Source organism: Eubalaena glacialis, chromosome 1 (assembly GCF_028564815.1).
Source record: "Eubalaena glacialis isolate mEubGla1 chromosome 1, mEubGla1.1.hap2.+ XY, whole genome shotgun sequence".
Classification (NCBI taxonomy): Eukaryota; Metazoa; Chordata; class Mammalia; order Artiodactyla; family Balaenidae; genus Eubalaena; species Eubalaena glacialis.
Window position 1 is genome coordinate 60,784,297 of NC_083716.1, and position 24,193 is coordinate 60,808,489.

At 34.1% G+C, this 24,193-nt stretch overlaps 1 protein-coding gene across 2 annotated transcripts in view; it reads right to left on the bottom strand.

Moving 5' to 3' along the window:
• Positions 1 to 24,193, bottom strand: part of ADK (adenosine kinase) — a 503,819-nt gene that overhangs the window by 118,411 nt on the left and 361,215 nt on the right. For both annotated transcript variants that reach the window (XM_061197296.1, XM_061197285.1), the window contains exon 7: positions 22,667 to 22,837. In XM_061197296.1, the coding sequence (XP_061053279.1) occupies positions 22,667 to 22,837 (171 nt within the window). The remainder of the gene's footprint in view (positions 1 to 22,666; positions 22,838 to 24,193) is intronic.

Consider the following 24,193-nt stretch of genomic DNA (forward strand, 5'->3'; position numbering starts at 1 on the left):
TCCAGGAAATGATAATACCATCTTGAACTAGGAGGAAGATAGTAGACGTGGTATGAAGTAGTCAGATTTTCAATATATATTGAAGGTAGATTCAAAACAACTATTTTGATTAATGTGACAATGGTTATCAAAGCTCCTTTGACTGCAAATCCCTGGATAGATGCTCCGACCTAAAACTGCCACTCAAGGTCTACAAACTAACAATGACAACTAGACATCACAACCTTCTTCAAGATGTTCAAAGAATCCAGAAATAGTCTCAATCCTAATGTACATGGCATATCTACAGCTATCAGAAGCTCCATTATAACTTCAATGAATCAACATATAAATAATTTATACCTATTGATACTATACACATGAAACTATATGGGATAAAAGTAAATCTAAATACTTTTTTGCCTATCCTAATCTCTCCTTTCTCAAAGAATATTCAATCTACTATGTAAAGGAAATCACCCACATAAAAAGATAAAAAACCAAGTGTGACAGCCCAAAGAGAATTCTATAAACTCAGGGGGAAAATTAATGAACGAAGGAAAACTTCATAGAAGAAATTGTGTCAATCCCTCAAGACACAACATAACTCCATGTTGAACCTGGTCAGGTTTTTAAGACTACATCCGTATTTTAAATAATTTCAGAACAAAGTACCTTCCCCTCATAATATTTGATTGTGTTGATACTTATAAATTAAGAAGTACCTTAATTAAATAATGTCTGTCACTCCCACTTGACTGTAAAATCCATAAGGGTAGGGACCATATCTGTTCTTATTCACCTAAGTATCCCTAATGTGAATGAGACACAAAGTTTTTATCCTTATGGAGCATGCTCCATTCTTACATTCAGTGGCTTTCTGAAGCCATTCCTTTTGTGTAAAACATCTTCTTTACTCCCTTCCATCACCTCTACCATGAAGGTTTCCTGAACACTCAATCTTCTGGTATGGCTGCCAGACAAAATACCAGATGCCCCGTTAAACGTGAATTTCATATATGTAATTAATAATTTTTTAGTGTAATTATGCCTCAAATATTGTGAATACCATCTGAAATTCAAATTTAAATGGAAATCCTGTATTTCTCTATGCTGAATCTGGCAACCTCATTATCTGGTACTTTTCCCCCTTTCCAAATTTCCATTTTAATTATATTCAGAATCATAGAGATTAACATAGAGATTAACCATAGAGATTAATTTAATTGTTGTCTTCCGTAGGATTTTTGTTTTGTTGCTCCATGTTGTAAGCACTTAACAAATACTTGATAGATGAATTCAGAAATCAAAATTACATTGAAAATTTATTTACAAAGATGTTCTTCCGAACTGTATTTGAATACTGAAAAAATCAGAAACATTAAAAACGTTCAACAATACAAGACTAATAAAAATAAATGATATTATACAGCAACCCCAAATGATACTTGAAGGACAATTAATGACGCTGGAAAATGACAAAAATATAATGCAAGTAGAAAAGGAGAAATAAAATTATAATAATGGAAATAATGTCAATTTGTTAAAACTTTGCATATATCAAAAGTTGGCTACACTCTTTGAAAATGCCAATGTCATGACAGAGAAAGACCAAGGAACTGTTCCAGATTAAAGGAAAACAAAGAGATATGACAAATAAAGGCAATGCACAATCTTGGATTGGATCTTGAAGTAGAAGAACAAAATTACTAGAAAGGACATTCCTGGAAGACAAGAAAAATTTGAATATATGCTGTGTATCACAGGCAGAAAGAGAGAATGCTTAAAGCATATGGTAGAAGTTAATTTGTACTCTTCTTACAACTCTTCTCTAATTTGAAATCATTTCAAAATAAAAAGTTTAAATATATGTACAGAAAAAAACACTGCAAGGAAAAACAAAAATGTTTTAGAATAATTAATGCTAGATGATATAATGAATGTTGATTTTAATTTTTTTCTTTGCATGTTTCTATATTTTTCATTCTCTAAAATGAGCATGTATTATTATCATAGTTGGAAAACTGTTAAAAATCACTTAAAGGTACTTTGATGAAATATATAATTTTGACTTGTGAATTTGTCATATTTATAAATTTCCAGAATAAAAATTTATTTTTAACATTATATTAAAGATCATTATAAAATAAATTAGAAAACTGAATACATGCTCAATTACTGTCTTAAGAATGAGGGGGTCCCAAAAGGTATCAAATCATCTGGAAGTTTGTCCATCTTCTTTTCCACTTCTATTTCTACTCTTCTCTCTACTATCCAGGATGTTCTATTTTCTCACAACACAGGTAATTTTTAAAGGCTCCACCCTGAAATTGATCTAGGCATGAGCAATCTTTCTAGAAACATTCCCTGTACTCATGTTACCTACTATACAAAGAGATAAAGGGAATCTGATAACTAAATCAGTGACATCTTAGGAGTATTTTTCTGATTGCTTAGAATAAAAGAAAAAGAAACAAAATCCAGAACTCAGTATAAATCTGAGAGTAGCTAGACAAATAGAGATAAAAATATTTCTAGAAAAGGCCTAACTCTTCCCATGCTTTTGCCACACAGTAATTAATGCATTAAAATCACAGTTTAAAAGGCCCCTCCTAAATCCTCCCCTTTCCTAAATACTCCACTTCTTCCATTTGTTATTTGAAAAACAGTACCAAGTACCATTCAGTTGTGACAACACTGCTTGATAGGTTTGTGTCTTTTCACCCATTTTGTAGCTGATCTAAACATCCTGAGCAACAAACAAAAGTTCTACTAATTCATTTTGTGGTATTCCTTGTGGTGCATTTCGGGGTTCAGCATATCAAGAAATGTAAACTCTCAGTTTAGCATAACAAAAGGGAAATTTGATTATGAAGGAGTAAACTGAATTTACCTCCTAACCAGAATTTCCCTCCTGGCAGAGGCAAAAACTGAAGAGGTCATTTTTATTTTATTTATTTATTTATTTTTAGCAGTCATGTTGCTTTATTTTTTTTTCTTTTCTTTTTTATACAGCAGGTTCTTATTAGTCATCCATTTTATACATACCGGTGTATACATGTCAATCACAATCTCCCAATTCATCACACCCCCACCCCTACCTGCTGCCGCTTTTCCCCCTTGGTGTCCATACGTTTGTTCTCTACATCAGTGTCTCAATTTCTGCCCTGCAAACTGGTTGATCTGTACCATTTTTCTAGGTTCCACATATATGTGTTAATATACGATATTTGTTTTTCTCTTTCTGACTTACTTCACTCTGTATGACAGTCTCTAGATCCATCCACGTCTCTACAAATGACCCAATTTTGTTCCTTTTTATGGCTGAGTAATATTCCATTGTCTATATGTACCACAACTTCTTTATCCATTTGTCTGTCGATGGGCATGTAGGTTGCTTCCATGACCTGGCTATTGTAAACAGTGCTGCAATGAACATTGGGGTGCATGTGTCTTTTTGAATTATGGTTTTCTCTGGGTATATGCCCAGTAGTGGGATTGCTGGGTCATACGGTAATTCTGTTTTTAGTTTTTTAAGGAACCTCCATACTGTTCTCCATAGTGGCTGTATCAATTTACATTCCCACCAACAGTGCAAGAGGGTTCCCTTTTCAACACCCTCTCCAGAATTTGTTGTTTGCAGATTTTCTGATGAGGTCCATTCTAACTGGTGTGAGGTGATACCTCACTGTAGTTTTGATTTGCATTTCTCTAATAATTAGTGATGTTGAGCAGCTTTTCATGTGCTTCTTGGCCATCTGTATGTCTTCTTTGGAGAAATGTCTATTTAGGTCTTCTGCCCATTTTTGGATTGGGTTGTTTGTGTTTTTAATATTGAGCTGCATGAGCTGTTTATATATTTTGGAGATTAATCCTTTGTCTGTTGATTCGTTTGCAAATATTTTCTCGCATTCTGAAGGTTGTCTTTTCGTCTTGTTTATGGTTTCCTTTGCTGTGCAAAAGCTTTGACGTTTCATTAGGTCCTATTTGTTTATTTTTGTTTTTATTTCCATTACTCTAGGAGGTGGATCAAAAAAGATCTTGCTGTGATTTATGTCAGAGAGTGTTCTGCCTATACTTTCCTCTAAGAGTTTCATAGTGTCTGGTCTTAAATTTAGGTCTCTAATCCATTTTGAGTTTATTTTTGTGTATGGTGTTAGGGAGTGTTCCAATTTCATTCTTTTACATGTAGCTGTCCAGTTTTCCCAGCACCACTTATTGAAGAGACTATCTTTTCTCCACTGTATATCCTTGCCTCCTTTGTCATAGATTAGTTGACCATAGGTGCGTGGGTTTATCCCCAAGCTTTCTATCTTGTTCCATTGATCTATATTTCTGTTTCTGTGCCAGTACCATATTGTCTTGATTACTGTAGTAAACAAGTATAGTCTGAAGTCAGGGAGTCTGATTCCTCCAGCTCCGTTTTTTTCCCTCAAGACTGCTTTGGCTATTTGGGGTCTTTTGTGTCTCCATATAAATTTTAAGATTTTTTGTTGTAGTTCTGTAAAAAATGTCATTGGTAATTTGATAGGGATTGCATTGAATCTGTAGATTGCTTTGGGTAGTATAGTCATTTTCACAATATTGATTCTTCCAATCCAAGAACATCGTATATCTCTCCATCTGTTGGTATCATCTTTAATTTCTTTCATCAGTGTCTTATAGTTTTCTGCATAAAGATCTTTTATCTCCCTAGGTAGGCTTATTCCTAGGTATTTTATTCTTTTTGTTGCAGTGGTAAATGGGAGTGTTTCCTTAATTTCTCTTTCAGATTTTTCATCATTAGTGTATAGGAATGCAAGAGATTTCTGTGCATTAATTTTGTATCCTGCAACTTTACCAAATTCATTGATTAGCTCTAGTAGTTTTCTGGTGGCATCTTTAGGATTCTCTATGTATAGTATCATGTCATCTGCAAACAGTGACAGTTTTACTTCTTCTTTTCCAATTTGTATTCCTTTTATTTCTTTTTCTTCTCTGATTGCTGTGGCTAGGACTTCCAAAACTACATTGAATAATAGTGGTGAGAGTGGGCATCCTTGTGTTGTTCCTGATCTTAGAGGAAATGCTTTCAGTTTTTCACCATTGAGAATGATGTTTGCTGTGCGTTTGTCGTATATGGCCTTTATTATGTTGAGGTAGGTTCCCTCTATGCACACTTTCTGGAGTTTTTATCATAAATGGGTGTTAAATTTTGTCAAAGGCTTTGTCTGCATCTATTGAGATGATCATATGGTTTTTATTTTTCAATTTGTTAATATGGTGTATCACATTGGTGTATACTGAAGAAACCTTGCATCACTGGGATGAATCCCACTTGATCATGGTGTATGATCCTTTCAGTGTGCTGTTGGATTGTTTGCTAGTATTTTGTTGAGGATTTTTGTATCTATATTCATCAGTGATATTGGTCTGTAATTTTCTTTTTTTGTAGTATCTTTGTCTGGTTTTCGTATCAGGGTGATGGTGGCCTCATAGAATGAGTTTGGCAGTGTTCCTTCCTCTGCAATTTTTTGGTAGAGTTTGAGAAGGATGGGTGTTAGCTCTTCTCTAAATGTTTGATAGAATTCACCTGTGAAGCCATCTGGTCCTGGACTTTTGTTTGTTGCAAGATTTTTAATCACAGTTTCAATTTCATTACTTGTGATTGGTCTGTTCATATTTTCTATTTCTTTCTGGTTCAGTCTTGGCAGGTTATACCTTTCTAAGAATTTGTCCATTTCTTCCAGCTTGTCCATTTTATTGGCATAGAGTTGCTTGTAGTAGTCTCTTAGGATGCTTTGTATTTCTGCGGTGTTGGTTGTAACTTCTCCTTTTTCATTTCTCATTTTATTGAGTCCTCTCCCTCTTTTTCTTGATGAGTCTGGCTAATGGTTTATCAATTTTGTTTATCTTCTCAAAGAACCAGCTTTTAGTTTTATTGATCTTTGCTATTGTTTTCTTTGTTTCTATTTCATTTATTTCTGCTCTGATCTTTATGATTTCTCTCCTTCTACTAACTTTGGGTTTTGTTTGTTCTTCTTTCTCTAGTTCCTTTAGGTTTAAGGTTAGATTATTTATTTAAGATTTTTCATGTTTCTTGAGGTAGGCTTGTATAGCTTATAAACTTCCCTCTTAGAACTGCTTTTGCTGCATCCCTTAGGTTTTGGATCGTCATGTTTTCATTGTCATTTGTCTCTAGGTATTTTTTGATTTCCTCTTTGATTTCTTCAGTGATCCCTTGGTTATTTAGTAATGTATTGTTTAGCCTCCATGTGTTTGTGTTTTTTACGTTTTTTTCCCTGTAATTGATTTCTAATCTCATAGCACTGTGGTCAGAAAAGTTGCCTGATATGATTTCAATTTTCTTAAATTTACTGAGGCTTGATTTGTGACCCAAGATGTGATCTCTCCTGGAGAATGTTCCATGTGCACTTGAGAAGAAAGTGTAATCTGCTGTTTTTGGATGGAATGTCCTATAAATATCAATTAAATCTATCTGGTCTATTGTGTCATTTAAAGCTTTTGTTTCCTTAGTAATTTTCTGTTTTGATGATCTGTCCATTGGTGTAAGTGGGGTGTTAAAGTCCCCCACTATTATTGTGTTACTGTCTATTTCCTCTTTTATAGCTGTTAGCAGCTGCCTTATGTATTGAGGTGCTTCTATGTTGGGTGCATATGTATTTATAATTGTTATATATTCTTCTTGGATTGATCCCTTGATTATTATGTAATGTCCTTCCTTGTCTCTTGTAACATTCTTATTTTAAAGTCTATTTTATCTGATATGAGTATTGCTACTCCAGCTCTCTTTTGATTTCCATTTGCATGGAATATCTTTTTCCATCCCCTCACTTTCAGTCTGTATGTGTCCCTAGGTCTGAAGTGGGTCTCTTGTAGACAGCATATATATGGGTCTTGTTTTTGTATACATTCAGCGAGCCTGTGTCTTTTGGTTGGAGCATTTAATCCATTCACGTTTAAGGTAATTATCGATATGCATGTTCCCATGACCATTTTCTTAATTGTTTTGGGTTTGGTTTTGCAGGTCCTTTTCTTCTCTTGTGTTTCCCACTTAGCAAAGTTCCTTTAGCATTTGTTGTAGAGCTGGTTTGGTGGTGCCGAATTCTCTAAGCTTTTGCTTTCTGTAAAGCTTTTGATTTCTGCATCGAATCTGAATGAGATCCTTGCCGGGTAGAGTAGTCTTGGTTGTAGGTTCCACCCTTTCATCACTTTAAATATGTCATGCCACTCCCTTCTGGCTTGTAGAGTTTCTGTTGAGAAATCAGCTGTTAACCTATGGGAGTTCCCTTGCATGTTATTTGTCGTTTTTCTCGTTGCTGCTTTCAGTAATTTTTCTTTGTCTTTACTTTTTGCCAATTTGATTACTATCTGTCTCAGCATGTTTCTCCTTGGGTTTATCCTGTATGGGACTCTCTGTGCTTCCTGGACTTGGGTGGCTATTTCCTTTCCCATGTTAGGGAAGTTTTCGGCTATAATCTCTTCAAATATTTTCTCGGGTCCTTTCTCTCTCTCTTTTTCTTCTCAGACCACTATAATGCGAATGTTGTTGCGTTTAATGTTGTCCCAGAGGTCTCTTAGGCTGTCTTCATTTCTTTTCATTCTTTTTTCTTTAGTCTGTTCCGCAGCAGTGAATTCCACCATGCTGTCTTCCAGGTCACTTATCCATTCTTCTGCCTCAGTTATTCTGCTACTGATTCCTTCTAGTGTAGTTTTCATTTCAGCTATTGTATTGTTCATCTCTGTTTGTTTGTTGTTTAATTCTTCTAGATCTTCGTTAACCATTTCTTGCATCTTCTCCATCTTTGCTTCTATTCTTTTTCCGAGGTCCTGGATCATCTTCACTATCATTATTCTGAATTCTTTTTTGGAAGGTTGCCTATCTCCACTTCATTTAGTTGTTTTTCTGGGGTTTTATCTTGTTCCTTCATCTGGTACATAGCCCTCTGCCTTTTCATCTTGTCTATCTTTCTGTGAATGTGGTTTTTGTTCCACAGGCTGCAGGATTGTAGTTCATCTTGCTTCTGCTCGAAGAGGTCATTTTTAAATTAATACCATGCTGAGAGAAAAACGTGTGTTTCCCCATGTTGTAAAAAATTAATTTTGTACTAACTATCAACCCTAGTTGGCTTGATGCTGTAATAAAAGAACTCTATTTGTGAAATTAAGAATTCTAACTTAATATGAATAATTAGTACTAATATAAATAAATTAGTACTAATATCCACTCTATTAACTAATGTCTCCATGCTTAATATTTAGTTTTATTCAGGTCAGTTACTGAAAACACACATCGCCTCTCAAAATGTATTATTCAGTATATAATGTTCAAAAGGAATAGTAATTTAACATTATAACAACAGTCATGTGGACAGCATACCTATTTGGCTTAAAAATATCTAACATCAATCCTATGAGCAGTCATATTTTAGAAAGAACGTTAGGACACCATTCCAAGGAAAAGGAATTGAAAATAGGAGGAACCAATCATCTCTTGACTATAGGAAAAGATGATAGGTTTAAATCTTCTGTTTTTTAGATAGCGAAATGTGAAAAGAGGGAGCTGAAGTTTCAGTTCCCTAGTCTCCCTTCTCTACAGTATGGATTGAAACCAGAGAGTAAGAGGACTGACAAAATACTTTTGGTGGAAACCAGGGTCCCCTGGGCTTGTGAAATTAGTACAGGGTTACCACAAAATTGAGGCTCTTAAAACGATTCACATGGACTGGGACCTCTAAGCCGGACCTGAAGTCCATACGTGAAAACACATTGCAGATTCTTATTTTGAAAAAAGTTGAGAGGAAAAAGATGGTGATAAGTGAGTGACTGTGTAACAGCAGTGTTAACATTCTAAAAAGATTTTAGAATACAGATGTAGAACACAGTGCCTGATGTAGAATATGCTCTCAATAAATCGTGGTCAAACTGAAGGACAATATTATATTACCTAAAAATATTTTCAATGTGTTAGATACAGTCTAAAATAGTTACAAAGTTTAGTTTGGTGGATTCAGATTTAAGATCAAATTTTAAATCCTAAATCTTTCTAAGATCAAAAGTGGTGATTAAGCAGGTCAATCATATTTAAAAAGACAACTATTCTCTGTAATTTGCAAAGGTTCAAACTCTCCCAGCAAAGGAAAAAACTCATTCATTCATTTATTGAATGTTTAATAAATACATATTATTTGTTAGGCAGTAGTACTATAATAATGAACAGAAGTCTGCTGTAAAGGAATACATTAGTGTAAGAGAAAATACATTAACAAGTAATTACTAAACAATGTAAGTATTAAGAAAAAAATGTCTTATAATTACACACAAAATATCAAAAAATCAAATTTAAAAAATGACTAAGTGAATGAGGGTGGGGGGGGGAGGAGAAGGAGAGGAGAAGGTGAGGGAAGTAATATATGAACTGAGTTTTAATGGATAAGTAGAAGTTAGCCAGACAGAGTTGGAGAGGGGTAAGGATAAAGACAGAAGGATTAGAATATGAAAAGACATGAAGGCAAAAATAAATATGGTGCATTCTGGAAAACATGAGTAGTTAGGTAGTGCAGGAGAAAGAGGGATTCGTAGGAGAAAAGAAAATGAAGATAAAAATATAGGATCAGAAAATAAAACTATATGATGAGGATTCATTCATATTCATTGAATGATTTTAGACAAACAAGGAAAAATGAGATGGAAGTCTTTACAGTCTATACCTTAAAAAATTATCACTTTTTTATTTTTTAGATTATTTTTCCTGTGCTAAAATGAATTGGCTGATAGGTGCTGAATCATGTTATAGTCTTAATTCAGTTTAATTCTTGCAGCAACCAAGTTTTTGAAATAAGGCTAGAATTGGACACTTCTAATGAATTCTATTTGATGGCAGTGCCTTAAGAATAGTTAATATCCAAACATTAAAATAACCCCATTAGAAAAAAATTCACATATACTGCTGTTGGGAATGAAAATATTCACATATACTGCTGTTGTATCTTTCGTGGAGAGGAATTTGGCAGTATCTAACAAAACTACACATGCACTTATTCTGTGACCCAACAATCCCACCTCTAGGAAGTTACTCTGAAGAAATACCTCTAACAACATAAAAACATGCATGCACAAGATTATTTATTGAAAGATTGTTTTTAACTGCAAAATACTGTAAATAACCTACATGTCCATAACAAGAGGGTGATTGAATAAACTATGGTACATTCACATAGTTGGGTAAATACAGCTATGAAAAAGATGAGAAAGATCTCTATGAGCTTTTATGGAATGACTTCTAAGATATATTTAAGCAAAATCAACAAACAAACATTTCTAAGATATATTTAAGCAAAACAAACAAACAAAAAACCCAAAAAACAAAAACAAAAAACTAAGTTCAAAGAGAACCTACAGTGTGCTATATTTCATGTAACAAAGAAGGAGATATGAAAAAATATACATTCTGCTGGTTATCTGTGCTAAGAGAAATATAGGAATGTGAGTCAGATTATCTACAGGGTAGGTGGGAAGAAACAAAGGAAGAAAGAAGCAGAGAGAGAAGAGGTCCTGGGACACTTCTGAGGAAATTTTTTTGTATAGTTCTTATGTTTAGAACCATGTAAATGTGTCGCATGCTTAAAAAAAAAACTGTACACAAATACTGAATTCTAGTTCATAAATATGTTTTTCTCAGCAAGTATTAGTTATCTATTATTGCATGACAAATTACTCCAAAACTTGGTGAGTTAAAACAACAAACACATTATCTCATAGTTTCTACAGATCAGGAATCTAGGCATGGTTTTGCTAGGTGCCTCTTAATCAAGGTCTTTCACAAGGCTGCTAACAAAGTATAGGCCAGGGCTGCAGTCATCTTACGTTTGATTAAGGGAACATTTGCTTCTGAGTTCATTTATGCTCATTCATGTAACTCTCAGGTCCTCATTGGCTACTGATTTGGGGACATCAGTTCTTGACATATGAGTCTCTCTTTAGGGCAACTCAAAGCATGGCAGCTTGCCTTCCCAAGAGTGAAGGCTCCAGGGACTTCCCTGGTGGTCCAGTGGTTAAGACTTCACCTTCCAATGCAAGGGGTGCGGGTTTGATCCCTGGTCAGGGAGCTAAGATCCCACGTGCCTCGGGGCCAAAAAACCAAAACATAAAACAGAATCAATATTGTAACAAATTCAATAAACACTTTACAAATGGTCCACCATCAAAAAAATCTTAAAAAAAAAAAAAAAGAATGGGGGTTCCAAGAGAAAGTGAGCAAGAGAGGGAAAATGAGATAGAAGTCATAGAACTTTTGTAATCTAGTTTTGGAAATGACATGTCATCACTTTTGCCATATTCTATTTGTTATAAGTTACTAGCTCCAGCCCCACAGTCAAAAACAGAGGACTACATGAGATCATAAATACCAGTAGAAAGGGATCAAAGGGGAATATTTTATAGGATGTCTATCATAGTCCGTCTTCTAGCCCCTAATTCATGTCCCTCCCGCATACAAAATACACTCACCTTCTCCTAAGGGTGGTTTTGCAATTCTGAAACTATAGGTATTTTAGATTTGAGCAAATGAGTCATTAAATTGCAGATAATGAAAGCCAGGTCTTACTGCCAAGGAAAGAAAATATGAATAAGGAAAGAAGAAAGTTTAGATTTAACCTTGTGATGCTGGATTGCAATCTGAGTTTTCCTTTCAGCCTCATGATTTTTAATACAAATATAGCTAGGTAGGTAGGTAGGTAGACAGACAAATATAAAAGTGTGTATGTGTGTGTGTGTATACACACACACACATATTTCTTAGGTCTGTTTGCTGAGAGGGCCCAGAAGATACCCAGTAGCACTGAGCACACCTAGTTCCCAGCTCTTGGTTTCTAAGTACAATTTCTAATAAACCAGTCTTCAAGGAACCAGAACTCTACGAAGAAACAGATGATTCCAGGGCTGAGACAGGCAAAAATACAAGATGAACTTGGAACAACTTGTGGTGCCAGAAAGTAAAGAAGTGCTAAAAAATTAATCAGGGCGTGTCAAAAGAACAGAGGAGCCAAGATGAGGGAGCTCCTAATGGCCAAAACCGAGATAAATGGAGAAACAATTAATGATTTTAAAAGGAATATAGCCCATAGAATAAATATCCATAAATTATACTGATATAAACAAATAAATTAATAAGTGGAGAGGGAGCATTTCTTCCTTACACAGAATCCCAATTAATAAATTTAAGAGGGACTTCCCTGGTGGTCTGGTGGTTAAGAATCCGTCTTGCAATGCAGGGGACGCCGGTTCGATCCCTGGTTGGGGAACTAAGATCCCACATGCTACGGGGCAACTAAGCCCACTCACCACAACTACTGAGCCCTGCGCCACAACTAGAGAGCCCACGTGCTGCAACTACAGAGCCCACACACTCTGGAGCCCAAGCACCACAAGTAGAGAGAAGCCTGTGCACTGCAACGAAGAGGCCGTGTGCCGTAACTAAGACCCAATGAGCCAAAAAAAGAGAAAATAATAATAAAAAATAAATAAATATTTTTAAAAATGTAGAAGAAATGATGGGAATAGAAAAATCACCATTTGGTAAACACGCAGTAAGTGCTGGAGGCAGTAAGTGCTGGAGGCAAGAATTATCAATGAATGCTAAAAGTAGTGGGTGAAAGTACATTGAAGACACAAAATATGTACATAATCTCTTGTAAATATTTCCCAAGATAATTATTATTTAAATTAAAAGGGAAAAATGGTAACTTTAAAGTGCATACACTGGATCAACATCTTCTTAACCAAGTGATCAAAGTCAATATCATCAGTAATGAGACAAGCTGAAATCTTGATATAATGTATGAAAAAAGACAACAGCATTTTGAGGTATTCTTGTCAAAAAGAATTATGAAAAAATATCAGTTAATCCTACATCGAAGGACCTCCCATACAATACGAAATAACTGGCCTGTACTTTTCAAAAGTGTAATAGTCATAAAAGACAAAGAAATACTAAGAAATTGCTCCAGATTAAAGAAACTAAGGAAACATGGTAAGTAAATGATAACTGAGATCCTGGATTGGATCTGGATCAGAAAAAGGAGGTTAGGAGTATTCCAAATGTGGACATTTACATAACTATTTTAGAATCATCCAAGCTAGGAAATTACTGTTGATAAAATACTATTAACTAATCTATAAAACCTATTTAAAATTTGCCAATTATCCTCCTAATGTCAAAGAAGAAAGGCACAGAAAAATTCAAGCTGAGTCAAAAAATGGATTTTCTAAATATAGTCCTGGGCTCCTTCTTCTGTCATATAAATTTAGTTTTTATTTACAAGCATAAGTCAATTTCATTATAATTTTAGTAATAAGAAAATTTTAAAATTCATTAAATAGAAAGTTTAAATATTAACTCATTACCTTTATATCATGGCATACTAGACAAATAATACTAAAATAGTCACAAATTTATAGTACAGTATCTAAAACATTCAAATAAAAAGAGTAATTGAAATACTGAATAACACAGAAAGACATCTGCATAAAATATGATTATCTCCATAGCAATTCAAACCATTTCAAATTACAGGGTTTTTGTTTTTTTTTTAAGCCAATGATGAGTTTGGGAATGATTTGAAAACCTTTCATCTTTAGAGAGGCAGTGTAGCTTGGTAAGGGGAGGGAGATGAAGGGAGTAAGAAAGGAAGGGTATGTTGGTGGGGACTGGAAGAGAAAAGGAGAGAGTTAAGTAGAAAGGAAAGAAGAGACACACAAAGCTTATAGTTAAATAGCCTTTGGCTCTTTCCAAATCCTTCCCACAGCACATCTTTACAACATGCCACTGATATTAGAAGACTCCCTTGTGCTACAGTGAATCTCATTTTTTTTTTTTTCCAGGTGAGTAAAATATATCAGAAAGACCCAAAGGAGAAAGTTGAATCCAGGAGCTAAGCAGCAATCTTACAATGCCACAGCCCTATCTTAATTGAAATTTCACTATCCTTAGCAGAAAATACATCAGAATTTTATATGAGCACCATAAGTTTTAATTTTTTTGAAGGGGTTACGTATCTTCTCTGAAACATCATTTCCCACTTTCCTGGATTGATCTTATAACAACCTTAGATTTTTATCTGTATCATAGGCTCCTCTCACTTTGTTTGCTTATAGTAAAGAGAGAGGAATGGAAAGATCTATAAGAAGAGTCTCAGGAAGGTGACTTCCATCTTTCCTTGGAAGAAACTAGGCACTTTTGTATAATTACAAGGGTAGAATTACCATTTTAGGTATAGCCCTATTCCCCACATTCATGTTGGAAACACCTTGATATGAGGAAAGAAAAGACCATCTCTTCTCCTGTCAGAATATGGATCTGGTGACAGCCTGCCTCTCTGAAAATGTTTGGAAATCATGTATCCTAAGGAATTAGATTTAACAAAAAGATGTAACAATTCAAAAAGGAATTCCCTGAGGATAAAATGTACAGACTTAGAGAGAAAGGAAGTTTTTCCCATAATTAAAAATAATACCTTTATAAAGAACAGTAAGTCTCCTAACCAAAGAGAGACTATCTGGATGAAGATGTATGCATTCATAGCACTTACTATATTTGGTGCACATAATTTAAAGATTTACACAGATTTTCATAGTGAAACAGCAAATGACATCTTTGTATAGACACTGACAGACTACTTCAGATAAGACAGAGTTTACCAAAGGTTATTTACAATTAAAGCACTATTGCTGTTTTCCAATTATTAATTTTTATATTGTTATTTTAAAAAGAATCAATGGCTATTAGAAAGATTAAGGATTTAACAGTGTAAACAATAAATATCAATAAATGTCCCCCTCCTCTCCCAGCAAACTATGTAAAAGAAGAAAAAGTTAACCTAATCCATCTGCTTTAGTAAAAAGATGATCAGGGTTTACTTATAAGGAAACATAGCCATTACTCAGGTTTAGAAAACATGGATTCAAGTAATTAAAGCCAATTATACATTTCTTTCAGAATGTCCCGATACATCATGTAGCATTCCTGTTTTTGGCTATATATCACTATCCTAATATGATTTAAGAGCTACTCAGCCACAACAGAAACAACAACAAAAAAACTGCAGAATTTTGTATATTGCTTTGTAATTCATTCATTGATAAGAGATATTTTTTTAAAAAGTTAAATCATCACTTAGGAAAGACAGTAATTTCAATTTTCCTAGTCTGCACTAGAGGTTTTTAACATACTGAATCCTCTGTAGGATCAATAGGTTTAAAATGGATTTCCCTGAAAGAAAATGTACAGTGTGGGAATAATGCCAGCAGAAGGATGGATGAAACAGAGTAACACATAATCTTTATAAACAGAAATCATCTGTGAGATTCAAGACACTAGGTCTATGTGGGAGAGTTTTATCTAAAATGTAGCATTCTTAATATGTATGAAATAATTAAACTGAATTCTTCTGCCCAATTTTCAAGCTGTATTTTACTGTTTAAACTCTATCTTAAAGCGCACTGTACGGGTAATGTGACGTTTCACTGTGGAATTAAGTGGTAACTCTTGACAAAGCAGTTATTATCGTGAGATAATTGACCTTGTTTGAGAGTTAAGTATCCTGAAGCAAAGTTGAGTGTACTTAATCCTGGCAGGTTAATCATCTAGTCATTATGGAGCCTTGAAAAGTATTACTCTTAAGAACCATTTGCAAGAGGACACTATTCAAAAAAAGTTCTTAATTTAATAAAAATGAAAAACAAGAATAATCAAGTTCTTTAGTCATGTACTGCTAGATTATGACTACAAAGCAGACTGCATTAGCAGGCATCAATGAATATAATTACCTGCATGTAGAATGTCCTTTTTTAAGCTGAGTCTAGGTAACAAATGGTTGTCTAGGTAACAAACGGTTGTCACAGAAGGGAAATGCTTTAAACGTTGAAGATGTCAGAAACAAATTAAAACTACAATGTAACATTTAAATAATTTATATATTATGGTAGTTTCAAAACTACCTTAACAAGGACAACCAATAAATTCAGATGTGTAGTTTAAAAGTATAAAATGCAATTTAACAGGTTACCAAGAATTTTTAATTGAGCCAACATAAAAATTTATTGCTATGCATTTCTGAATCTCAGTTAAAAGTAAGTCACACAAATCAAAATCAGAATGAGATGCTATATTACACCACTTAGGATGGTTATTGCCAAAAAAATGGAAAATAGCAAGTGTTAGCAAGGATGTAGAGAAATAGGAACCCTTGTGCATTGCTGGTGGGAATTGTAAAATGGTGCAGCTCCTGTGGAAAACAATTTGGTGGTTCCTCAAAAAGTTAAAAAGAGGATTATTACCATATCATCCAGCAATTCCACTTCTACATACCCAAAAAACCTGAAAGCAGGGACTTGAACAGATACTTGTATACCAGCAGCAGCAGCAGCATTATTAACAAAAGTCAAAGGTAAAAACAAACTGAATATCCATCAATGGATGAATGGATAAACAAAGGGGAAACTCTGATACATGCTACAACATGGATGAACCTTGAAAACATTATCTTCAGTGAAATAAGCCAGACAGACAACTATTGTGTGATGCTACTTTTTGAGGTACGTAGAATAGGCAAATTCATAGAGAAATCCAGTAAAATAGTGGTTATCAGGCACCGGGGGAAAAGGGGAATTAGCAGTTATTGTTGAATGGGTACAAAGCTACTGTTTTGGAAAGATAAAAAAGTTCTGTGAATAGATAGTGGTGATGGTTGCACAACACTGTCAGTGTACTTAAAGCCAATGAATTATACACTCAAAAACAGTAAATTTTGTTATGTATTTTTTACCGTGATAAAAGAAAGAAAAAAAGTAAATTACATCAGTTAATAATTTATACTTTGTTTTTATCATATTAATGGAGTATCGGTATTCCTGTGAATACTTCTATTTTGTTTCAGAATGAGCTCAACCAAATATTTTCAGATATTCCTTAGAGAAGAATACCCTTTTCCCTGGGCAAATCAAACAGAGAAAAGAAACAGTAGGGGTGAAAGAAGAGAAAAAAAAATCTAGCTTGTAAGGCATTACAGTTGAGCCTGTTAACAATGAAAAGAATAACTATCTAAAATTAATGTTTGGGATTATATTATTCTAGATTTCAGAACAAGGACTTGCTGATTTATAGTAAAATTGGTCAATGTTACTATTAGAACATCTGAGAAAAATGAATCCACAGTTTTTGTAAAAAACATTTTTAGGCTCTAAGAAAAAATTTAAAAGATCTTCTAGTATTTCTACACAAATCCTTCATTTTACATAGGAGGAAATGGAAGGAACAGTAGTTAGCTAATAAATCAGCAAATTGATTAAATTTAAAAAATTTAGTTTAAAAAGTCTATAAACATTTTATTAATATATAATGATATATCATTTGCTAATATTTAAAGTAGGGTCAAGACTTTTAATGTGTGTATGCTGACTGATATTCTAGAGCCTTTCTTATAGAATCAGATCCATAATTCATGGTTTATGAATTTCACTTTTAGTTTCTTTAAAGGAGAGTCAAAACTTGAAGACTTCTATGGAGTACTCCTGAGTGCAGATATTTAGTTTCTTCTTCCTTTAATCTTTAAAACTTTTCATGCCCACACCTAATTCAAGAACAACTTTTTAAAGCAATTTGTCTTTACTGAGTTTTGTACCCAAACTTAATTCATTAAACGAATTCTCATTCTATTTGCACTCTATTCTATTTTATCAGATTATATAATCATTAAAAGCAAATTTGTAGGAAGAGAAGTTGGTCTATCAGAGAACAGCCTAATAGCGTTATAGTTTTTCCTTATTCACTTGGCACTACTTACTATGTTTTATCAAGGGAATGGAGAGTGCATGTTATTCAAGCAAGTTAGTTAAGTGAAAACTTAAGAGAGGAATAATATCAATACTGCTAAGAACACCTTCAACACTACATAACAAAAACTGAGCACAGTTGCCCTTTGAACAACACCAGTTTGAACTGCACGTGTCCACTTATATGCAGATTTTTTTCAACAGTAAATACTACAGAACTACAGGATCTGCCGTTGGTTGGAACCTCAGGTGCAGTGGAACCATGAGTACAGGGAGCCGACTATAAATTATATGCAGAATTTTTATTGCCTTTAGAGGTGGCAACCCAACCCCCTGTGGTTTTCACAGGTCAACAGTACTTTCTATGGACCACCAGGGAAGTCCCTCATGTCTTCATTTAACATTGGTTCTTTAGAGCTTTTTATATGAACAACTCTAATTTTCCCCATTTTTAAACTTATGTAAATGGAATCACACAATACGTATTCTTTCAAAAAAGCTTTATAAGGTATAATTCACATATAATGATCTGCACAAATTAAAGTATCTAATTAGATAAGTTTTGACACATGCATAAAGTCCTGAAACTACAATCACAATCAAGATAAGGAACACATTCATTACGTCCAAAAGTTTTGTTACGTCCATTTGTGATCACTGCCTCACAGCACAACTCCTTCCCAGGTAACCATGAATCTGCTTTCTGTCACTACAGCTTGAATTCTCTAGAATTTAATTTAAATGGAGTTACACAGAATGTACTTTTTGTCTGGCAGCTCATCTTTCACTCAGTATAAATATTCTGACATTCATCCATGTTGGTGCATGTATAAATACTTCATTTCTTTTATAGACTAGTATTCTAGCGTATGGATATACCACAGTTTGCTTATCCCGTCACCAGTTGATGGACACTGAGTTGCTTCTAGACTTTGGATTTTACAAATAAAAATTCCTACAAGCATTTGTGTATGTGTTTATATGTACATATACTTTCATTTCTCTTGCGGGGGGACAGCTAGGTCATATGGTGGGTTATATATAACTTTGTAAGAAACTGGAAAACTATTTTTCAAAGTAGTTGTACCATTTTGCATTCTCACCAGCAGTGTATGACAGTTCTAGCAGCTCGTGCAAATATCTCGTATGGTCATACTTTTTAATGCTGGACACTTGAATAGTTGTTGCATGTTGTATGGGCTGAAGTTTTGCTTTTTTGGATATGGATATTCAATTGCTATAGCATAATTTGTTAAAAAGACTATTATTTACAGAATTGCTACTGAAATTTTGCTAAAGAATCAATAGTTGGTCTATTTCTGTACTATCTCCTCTGTTCCATGGATTTATTTGCCTATCTTTAGGCCAGTGCCACACTGTATTGACATAGGTTTTTTTCTGTGTCTATTAAGATGGTGATGTTTTTTATTTTTACAAAGGTGAATTATATTGATTGGTAAACCAACCCTACAGTCCTGGTCATGATGAATTATCCTATTATTGGATTGAATTTGCTAAAATCATGGGGGGAGAATGTCAAAAGCCAACATCCATTCCAGATAAAAAGCCCTCAGATTACTAAGAATAGAAGGGAATTTCTTTAACCCAATACAGGGCACTGTATGCATATTGGGATAATATTGTTCGGAGGGACAAAAGGAGCCTCACTCTAGACTAATTTTGCCCCAATGGTGTTCTAAGTACTCTGAAGCTCATGAATTATGAGGTTCTCTACTCTAGCTAGTAGAATAAGAATGGTCACAGGCTATCTTCTCAGGTGGTTCTTTTCCCAGCCTTCATTAGTTTCCTCACAGCTGATCAGTACTCAGCTGAAAGACTTGGGTGGGACTCTGCAAATCTCCTGTGTTCTCTCTCTATGCAGCTCTTTCCTTTCGGGTACTATGAAGTGCAAACTCCAGCTGGCTAGCTGTTAGATTTCCTGAACTTCCAGCTCCATCTCTTCAATTCAAAGAGACTGCCAAGCTCTACGTGGGTTCTCCTCTGTGCAATGGCCTAGAAATTCTCTTCAAGTGGTAAGTTGGGTTAATCATAGGGCTCATTTCATTTATTTCTTGTCTCACAAGGATCACTGTCCTTCATTATCTGTGAAGAGATAGCCTTGGTGGACAAGTTCTTTTTTTTTTAAAATATACTTTCTGAGGTTATCAGAAAAGCTTTACAACATCATTAGTAGTACACAATCCTATGAAAAGGAAAGTGGCACTAGGTAGAAAATAAGAGCCAAGTGCGTTTGGTTTTAGCTAAGTGCTGACATTTTGAGAATTTATATTAAGCACAGTAGATTTGTTTGTTTTTGTTTGTTTGTTTGTTTTTTTCTTTTGAGGGAGAAAGAGGGGGAGAAGGACAAAGCAATCCTGTGTGTATTCCCTGAGAAATATATTTCACACTTCATTGCAATTTAGAAAAGAAATGTCCCTTGTTTTCCTAGAGAACTGAAGATAGTTTATTATTACTAGAGTATTCAAGGAGAACAATGAAATATGAGATTAAAGAGATAAAGCTCATAATAACATATTTGCTTTTTTATAATCAAATATGGTATCATTTTTATTTATCCTCATTAAATTTCATCACTTAACTGGTATTTCCAAATCTACTAAAATTGCTGAAAGTCTCATTTTGACATTCAACTTACTTGGTATCTATTAACGTGTGGCATTATTTACATTCTGTGCGTTTGCATTATCTACAAATACTGCTTTATCTGAATCACTGATAGTTTACTTGAGCAAACACTGAAGCATATCACTAGAAATCTATTAATTTATCGGAGGACTTTTTGAGACTGGTTCAGTAAACTATCAAATATATCTAATTGCCCTGTATCCAATATTTATTATTCTATAATCCATATTATGACAAATCATCTCAAATATACTATACATCTACTGTTTATTGGTCTGCCATAATAGGTACTACATATCTGTTGAATTCATATGAATAGCAATCATACAAAAAAAGTAAAAAGTTATCCTGGCATGACTTGTAGCCATGTAGTAGCTTGTAATTTTACTACTTCTTCTTCTAGGTAGGGAAAAATAATTTCTTTAATAATCTATACAGTACTAAGTTCTAGCCAAACTTTAACTTTACCAATCTGTAGAATCAATCAATTTTTTAAATTGTGGTAAAATATACATAAAGTAAAATTTTACCACTTTAACAATTTTAAGTGTTAAATTCACTGACATTAAATATATTCACAATGTTGTGCAATCATCACCACTATCCATTTCCAGAACTTTTTTTCATCCCAAATAGAAGCTTTGTACTCATTAAATAACTCCCAACTCCCCTTTCCCCCCAGTGCCTAGTAACCACTATTCTGCTGTCCTTCTTTATCAGTTTTTCTATTCCAGATTCTTCATTTCAGAGGAATCCTTATAGGAAAACCCAATAGGTGTCTGCTTGTATCTGCCTTATTTCACTTAACATAATGTTTTCAAGATTCATTCGTATTGTACCATGTATCAGAATTCATTCCTTTTAAAGGCTGAATAATATTCCATTGTATGTATATACCAGATTTTATTTTTCTATTCATCTGTTGAAGAACATTTGGTTTGTTTCCAACTTGTGGCTATTGTGAATAATGCTGCTAAACATTGGTGTAAAAGCATTTGAATCCCTGCTTTGAAGGTTTTTTGGTTATACCTAGAAGTGGAATTGCTGGATCATATGGTAATAATTCTCTTTTTAACTTTTTGAATAACCACCAAATTGTTTTCCACAGCAGCTGCACCCTTTTCCATTCCCACCAGCTATGCACAAGAGTTCCCATTTCTCCACATCCTTGCCAGTACTTGTTATTTTCCATTTTTTTATTTTGAAAACAGCCATCCTACTGGGTGTCAATTAATATCTTACTTTGGTTTCATAAGCAGTTCTCTAATGATTACTGATGGTGAACATCTTTTCACATGCTTATTGGCCCTTTGTATTGATATATCTTCTTTGAAGAAATATTTATTTAAGTCCTTTGACCATTTTTAGATTAGGTTGTTTTCTTCTTGTTGAGATGTATTTGAGTTGTTAAGATATATATTCTGGATACTAATCCCTGAACCGATATATATTATTTGCAAATATTTTCTACCATCCATGGGTTGTCTTTTCACTTTCCTGATAGTGTCCTTTGATGCACAAAAGTTTTTAATTTTGATGAAGTCCAATTACTTTTTCTGTTGACTGTACTTTTGGAGTTTTTTTAAACAATGAAGACCATTTTGATATCATCAGCATTTTCTGCAAACCTAATTATTCTTGGGCCTCTATTCTTTTCTATTCTTCAATGTCTCTGCCAAACTTTTAGCATTGTTCCCTGGTTATATAAATGCTTTCCATCTTTTTTACATATGTTTTACAAATGTGAGCTCTTATTAAAGAGTTTTCTGTGTGCTCTCCAATGCTTTTTATTTTTGTTAAGGCTCCTCCTCATTTTCTTTTTAATTAAGGTCATTTGAGGTTGATGTTAAGGGCTAAGGATGAAGGCAAGGGTTGACTGATAAATGTGATGAAAATGTTTTTTATCTTGCTTGTGGTCACAGTCACATGACAGGTATGCATTTGCAAAAGCTCACAGAAATGTATAAGAAGAGTGAATTTTACTACATGTAAATTATAAACCTGAATAACCTAATCCTTTAAAAGACTAATTTTTTACTGTGTAAGAAATTAGTATATTCTGAAGGAAATACTAAAAATACTGAGTTAGAGTGGTCCAAACTGAGGCAGTTTTACTTAATTCTCAAGTACACAGTTTTTATTTATATATTTCTAAACATATACACAAAGAGAAACCAAAACAACCAGGTACTTTAAAAAAAAAATTACTCACCGTCTCATTTCCGAAGAGTATGTCAACATAAGGCATAACTTTCATCAATGATTCCTTGTAGAACTGACTAATAAATGGTGCAGACAGATTCAAAGTGAAAATTCTGTTGTTTTCAGAAGCATGGTGAGCCACTTTTAAAACTGACTCTGGGGAAACTGTGAGAAAAAAACCCTGGATAAAGAAAAAAAGGAAGGGAAATTAGAAATGCTATCTCCACAGAGTCACTCTCAGTGAGAATAAAAGAAACCTATACAAAATACAAAAGCCTATATAATGTAAACCTTAAAAATACAATTATAAAATGCAAGGCAGAAAATAGCATTTGATTAGGAGAAAAGTTTATCATATGAGTACTATATGCTTGATATATGCCATTACATTAGAGAACAAGACATTATTTATTTCATATTAGATTTGTATATTCAATACTGAAAGAATTCTAGGAATCTACATAAGAAAAAATATTTGAAAGGTCTCATTCAGGACAATAATTACTTTTAAATTAGAGAAATAGTAATGAAGGCAGATTAGATCCTTACAGCTTCTTACAAACAGTTTGGATTCTTATTGTCAGGAAAGCTACATTTTAAAATACTATTTATCTGTATCTTAAACATTAGTAAGTCTTTTAAAATATATATTTACGCTTTCTAGATGCAAGAAAGTATAAGCAAAGACATGGATGCTTATATAGAAATCTGGTTTGGATGATGTGCAAGGAAATGAAGGAGTACACAAAGGGCAAAAGAAGATAAAAGTTTGAAAGCCCAGCTGAGTTAAGAACACGAAGGGCCTTGAGTGGCAGTTCAGGAGTCTATTAGGTGGAGTGGGGATGAATGAAGGGTAATGAAGTTTTCCTTGAAAGAAAGGAATAACAAGCTTAATAGGAGAATTCAAGGGAAGGTTACTCTGGACAGCAACAGTCAATAAAAGCCTGCTTTTGGCTTTGTAAAAGGAAATCATACTGGGAGTATTACATACTGGACTTAGCAATTGTTTAAGATGTGGGAGACAAAGGAGAAAAGAGTCAAAAGATTACTAAGATTTTGAATCTGGTTCTACTATTAATAGAAATAGAAAAATCCAGAAATTCCCTGGTGGTCCAGTGGTTAGGACTCTGCGCTTCCAATGCAGGGGGCACAGGTTTGATCCCTGGTCAGGGAACTAAGATGCCACATGCTGCATGGTACGGCCAAAAAACAAACAAACAAACAAAAAACCCCAAAAACAAAGAAAAAAAAATAGAAAAATACAGAACAAGACCTGGCTTAGACGTCAAAGAGAGTGTTTAGTTGTGGTCATACTAAATTTGAGGTGTTAAGGGACTTCCAAATATATCAGAAAGCTGGACTCAGGAGAAAGGCCATGGAAGAAGGAGATGGTAAAAGAGGAGCTGTAATTACCAAGAAAGAGAAGGTAGAAAAAGAAGAGGGCAAAGGACAGAATGGAGAAGAACCAAAATCAGGGGACAGAAGAAAGGAAAAAAGTAGAGTACAAGAGGAAGGTACACAAGAAGAACAGAAGCCA